The sequence below is a fragment of the Nelumbo lutea genome, chromosome 1 (genome assembly GCF_056320005.1).
Source record: "Nelumbo lutea isolate HS-2025 chromosome 1, American lotus-T2T, whole genome shotgun sequence".
Classification (NCBI taxonomy): Eukaryota; Viridiplantae; Streptophyta; class Magnoliopsida; order Proteales; family Nelumbonaceae; genus Nelumbo; species Nelumbo lutea.
The window spans coordinates 72,438,372-72,443,862 of record NC_142684.1 but is presented as its reverse complement, the minus strand read 5'-3'; the positions used below and the strand labels follow the sequence as shown (position 1 = coordinate 72,443,862).

The 5,491-nt window shown below is 35.7% G+C and overlaps 1 protein-coding gene across 1 annotated transcript; it reads right to left on the bottom strand.

The window, feature by feature from the left end:
* Positions 1 to 659: 659 nt before the first annotated feature.
* LOC148875288 (alpha-1,3-arabinosyltransferase XAT3-like) lies at positions 660 to 4,275 on the bottom strand. Its single transcript, XM_088949107.1, has 3 exons — positions 3,972 to 4,275; positions 3,609 to 3,734; positions 660 to 1,934 (listed from the first exon to the last, which is right to left on the bottom strand). The coding sequence occupies exons 1-3, from the start codon at positions 4,081 to 4,083 to the stop codon at positions 763 to 765; spliced, it is 1,410 nt and encodes a 469-aa protein (XP_088805233.1). The 5' UTR covers positions 4,084 to 4,275; the 3' UTR covers positions 660 to 762.
* Positions 4,276 to 5,491: the final 1,216 nt, after the last annotated feature.

Genomic DNA, 5,491 nt, shown 5'->3' with positions numbered 1-5,491 from the left:
GATCCCATTTAAGGGAGAGTTACCTCTTATTTATACTTAAGCGTGCTAGAGGTAGGTGAAGATGAACGCCCTGAATGAGAGCCGTACGAGATCAGGCGGCAGGCCCTGCTGGGTGCATTTGACCACCATGCGATTGACTCCGTACAAAGGTAGCAGGGCTCCCTCCTGTTGTGGCTGACTTTGTTAGACATTAGTGGGCTTGGCCTCCCAGCCCGCGATGGGCTAGGCCAAGCTAACCCACACCAGATGGTAAAAGGAAATGCTGACCCCCTAAAACTATCAGAAAGCTAAAGGAAATTTTTCTAAGGAATTTCACAAAATATGTTTACAATTTTCCCTCAACAATCTTTTTCGCTCTAATTTTCTATCCAATCAAACATAGCCTAAAAGGAATCAGAATTGATCCGACCCCTACAAGGCTAGAACTACAAGAATCATCACCAGCCCAAAAAGGCAATTCCTACCCATTGACAAACCCAGTTTCACTCCGATATGCTTTGGGCAAATAATCCTAATAGCCCAGAACGAGTCTTTGTATACAACTTCCAAAGTCTTGCCTTAAAAAAAAAAAAAAAAAAAAAAAAAACTCCAAAGTCAAAATAAAATAAAATAAAATAAACTTCTGTATTTATCACAATGAGCATTAAAAAGCAAAAGAATGGAGAGAAAAATTAAAGAATTTCATTTTATTTAAATGCTGGCCAGTTTTAGCTTTTAGGCCAGATTAATAGTGTGACAAAGGTAGGTTCCATGGTGGGCAGCTTAAGGTGGAGAAGGAGAAGCTGAGCGTCCAACAAGTTTTAATGCTTCTTCAAGGGTCTTTCTAAACTTATCTGTATTAATCCTGAAATTCTGCCCATCTATGTACACTGCCCTGCTCACGTTGTAGCCTTGCCTATGTATAGACCATGGATCCGTGATGACTGGGTGATCTCGACCGTATACATCAATCAACGTGGTCTCGTCTGGATCGATCTTGTACTCCAAGTAATATATACCCATTTTATGGGACGGCCCACCATAGTAGGCTTCAGAAGCCCATTCCAGACCCCATCCCACCACCTGCACCACCACAGCTCCCTCCGGCAAGAACACCATGTTCGTCAGTCCTGCCCCGTGAGCCCCCACAAGAACATTGCAGCTGTTTAATACCCCAGAAAACTTTCGTAAATTCGCCATATCTTCAGGCGAAGCTCTAGTCACATGGTACCCCAATCCTTCTGCCACCCTTATCAGATCTTCTTCATTCATGAACATTCTCGTTCTTTTGCGTGAAACAAGGACCAAATTTAGTTCTGGTATCTCAGACTCATGCTTTACTCTCAAGTTGAATGATTCTCGAAGGAACTGCTTGAAGTCTAGCGTAGAGTATCCACCCGGAATTCTGCTGGTATTGCAATAGAGGGTGTCATGGTACTTGAGCCCAACAACAGCTGCAGGAAAGCAGTGCACCCTGCCATCGTCGGCCGGATTGATGACCCCATAACTCGATAAGCCTGAGAGAAGTGAGTCGAATCTAGTGACCCACCAGGCATTGAAATCAGTCACGATGAACCTTATGCGCGACTGAAAATGGCGGCATGTAAGGAAAAGTGGGATGGCGATCTCGTTGAATTCATGGTAGATGTTGCCGGTGTAAGTGGTGGCAAATATAACGGCAGGGACGTCGTGGGTAACATCACAGGCTGGTGGGATAAATGTGCTGTTTGGGATCTTTATCTCCACCGGAGTAACAATTCTCATGTTGTTCTCGTCTTCCTTCTTGGGGTAGGGCCGAACCTTGAGCGGCGCATCTGGTGGAATTTGTTTGGACGACAGATAAATTGTTAAGGAACGCATGTCGATCTTCATTTGTTGGTCGGCGACACACACATCGGAATGTAGATCAGATTCGCATGAGTAGCCGGTGGTTTCAAGCTCCATTAGATTTTTTCCTGTTAGCAGCAACTTTGCCAGTGGTAATTAATTTCATACAGAAACCAGAATACAATAACAAATCGATCGTTCTAGCTTGTTAAATTTCAATCAATCTATCTGTTTACTATGTAGTTTTGGTTTTTTTATTTTCTGCAAAGTTAGGATTAATCTTTAATTGAAAATTATTAAGATGTAAGATGGAATGTTATTAAGATGTAATCTTTAATGGAAATTAGAATCTTATTCTCAGGTGGAATGACATTCATGGCATTCAGCCATTGAGGGAATGGCCATTCCCTCCCCCTCCCTTTAAGAATAAAATCTTATTCGAAACTGATTCCAATTTCCATTTTCATTCGACAACTATAATGAGGAATTTAGATCCTAATTTCCATTCCGACTATGAACTAAACGAATCCATAATAAACTAAGAATCCGGAATTAATGGGTTGAATTTGAAATCCCTTGCATGCAAATAAGTTTAATTCTAGAATATGACAACCTTTATTTTGAAAATTATAATGTAAATAGACGCACAGGAACAGGGGCAAATTAGTAAATATCATATGGACTAAAAGATTGGAAAAGGTGGCTAATATAAAGGATACCCTACTTGGTAAAGGTAGACAGCTCAGATGCCAGATGGGCAACATCATCCCTCCATCTGGTAAAAATAAACAGTTTGTGTATGAAAAACAACTTAATCCCTAGCTGAGCTGAATAAGATAGCCAAATAGTTAAGAAAGCTTTTCCACGTGGCAATTCAAATTGATTTCCAAATGTCAACACCTGTTGGAGCAAAGCCACAGCATAAAGGACACACAGAATGACTCTAATGGATCGGAAATGGAAAAAAGTATTCGCCGCCATGTACCCAACCCCATCGGGCCCACTCTATATGATTGACATAACCCCTTCTTTTTTATTGCATTTATTTTTTTATAAAAGTCAAAAGATAAAAAGATAAAATTGTGTTAGTGAGATTTAGGCCAGTTTGAGAATGTTTATGTTAAAAATAAGTATTTTATTCAAATAAGTATTTATATGTATTTGGCACCCTTTTTTAAGTCTTATTTTATAAAAAAAAATTATGCAAATATTTTTATAAAATCATTTTAGTAAAAACATTTTTATGAAAATACTTTTATAAAATTCAACTAAGGATAGTTTTATAAGTAGTATTTTAAAATTCATCTAAGGATAATTTTAGAAGAAAAAAAATGATAAATGCTTATTATATAAGCACTTAGAAAAAAAAACTAAAAATTTGGAGTTAAAAAATAAATCTTTATTTTTAAAATAAGCACTTATATAGGATTTATCAAATACCAAGTACTTAATGGTATAATTTCTGCCCAAATAAACATTCATTTTGAATAAATACTTATTTTTAAGCACTGCCAAACATGACCTTAATCAGAATTATTGATTCAATAATTCAAGATACAAGACAGTTGGCGAAGAGTAATGCATCATCATCTCCCAGAGTCTTTTAGATATTTGAATGCTAGAGAATAAAACCCTTTTCGTATTGCATTTTGTCCTCTTTGTGATTTAAGGCCTCCGTGATGCGCAAGTTACTCAAACAGATTTTTCAATTCTGCTATTGGGACTGATGCAGATGCAGAGGTGAGATAGGAATGTTGTACACAGAGGGAGCATAATATTAATAATATATCAAGGAAGAGTACCTCGCACGAGTCTTCTTAGATGAAGCTTCAGAGGATTCTCCTCCTTTATGTCTTGTGCTTGTGCGCCTTTGTCTTCGTCGTGGTTGTTGGTATTCGCACTGAACCGATCTGTTAATTGCTGCCTCCCTTTTAAAAATGAAATATTAACGAAAACATTAAGATTGAATAAGTGTTTGACAATTAGATAGCATTAACTGAATTAACGAATTTTGTGTTGATCGACATGATCAATCGACCCTGATAAATTCCTAAGGTTGTACGGAAAGTAGACAGGGGCCAGATACCACGCCAGAAACAATGAAAAGGGGGCGGGGGGGGGGGGGGGAACACGCAAAGAGAGAAAGAGATGGAAAAGTGAATTACATGAATCAATTGACCAAGTATCTGACCGGAAAAACGCGAGGTAGAGCAGAGGGAGAAGTAAGGCGAAGAAAGAGGCTGCAGTGAGTGCTACCCTTGGCGATTCCTTGGCCATGAGCCGGTGCTGACCGGGAGAACCTGCTGGCTCGACGGACGACGGTGGTGTTTGTCAAAAGACTCAAAAGAAGATGTATCGATAATATCGATAGTGAATACGATAGTACTGCATGAATAAATAAATACTAATCAAGAAGAAGCCACGAGAGTAGAAAGTCTACTCTCGCGAGTCGTTGCTCCCTTCTAAGTTATAACTTGTAACACAAGGCGGCTCTTTTATTTAATAAAAAAATAGTGGGGATCCGTGCCATATTTTATTGATTGAAAGTGAAATAATGAAAATATATATTTTTATTTTCTATTGTAATACTATTAATTAATATCATTATAGGTGTTTAAAATATATAATTTATAATTTATACAAAAAACAAATGTATTTTAAATATACTATGAACTAAATACATTTATTTCTTGAAGATTGTTGATAATTAGAACATTTTGGTGGTTATATTTGTATTTTTTTGGTAATTTGTTATATTTATTAGAAACCATATTAATCCATTTCTGCTAATTTCTTGGATAGTTTTCGGTAATTATAACAAAAGTATTGGTACTTTATTTTGGTTATTTTCTTGGCTAATCTCTGTTCATAAAATGTAATTTTCTGCTATATACTGATTAAATTATATATAATTACTATTAATTACAGTTTAAGATTTAATTATATTATTTACAATATCAAATATAATTTAAATAATATTTAAAATACAATTTAAATTATTACTTATATTAGTTAACAATTTTAAAAACTGTTAATTAATAAATACTGTAATAAATAATATTGCAATTATTGTAAAATATGGTTAATTATTAATACTGTAATTATTAAAAAACTTAAACAAACCGGAAGAGATAAGGGAAAAATTATGCTTAGTCAGATAATAAGTACATGCTATAAACAATTAAATCTCAAAAGACAACAAAAATAACAAAAATTCTCAAAACAAAAATAAATAAATAAAGTAACAGATGATGAACAGGAAATTAGCAAATGGTTGGGAAAACTAAGAAATTGCCTCAAAAAATAAAAAAGAACATCGATTGTTTAATTATGACATACTAAAAAATTGGCTACATATTTTAAGCCTCTTTTCTGAATTCTGAGTGGGTCTCTCTCTCTCTCTCTCTCTCTCTCTCTCTCTCTCTATATATATATATATATAGATAAATAGATTTTTATTTCCACGTTCTTTCTCCTTTAAATTGCTTTTTCTCCTTTAAATTGCTTTCTTGGTGTGTATGTGTGTGATGGCAAAGCATTTGGGAATTAGCTAGGACCAGAGCAGAAGGCTAGGAGAATGAAAAAGACATGACAAATCGGCAATTCTGTTCCTTGTATATTTAGAAAGAGATGAAATTAGACTCTAATGTACAATCGAAATCGACCATCGACCAACTTTGGTGAA

Bases quoted from the DNA above. Each gene is read 5' to 3' on its own strand.
- LOC148875288 (XM_088949107.1), bottom strand. From the start codon at position 4,083: ATGGCCAAGGAATCGCCAAGGGTAGCACTCACTGCAGCCTCTTTCTTC. The intron at 3,735-3,971 runs GTAATTCACTTT...CATTTTTAAAAG, and splicing joins TACTTGGTCAATTGATTCAT to GGAGGCAGCAATTAACAGAT. The intron at 1,935-3,608 runs GTACTCTTCCTT...TGCTGCTAACAG, and splicing joins TCTAAGAAGACTCGTGCGAG to GAAAAAATCTAATGGAGCTT.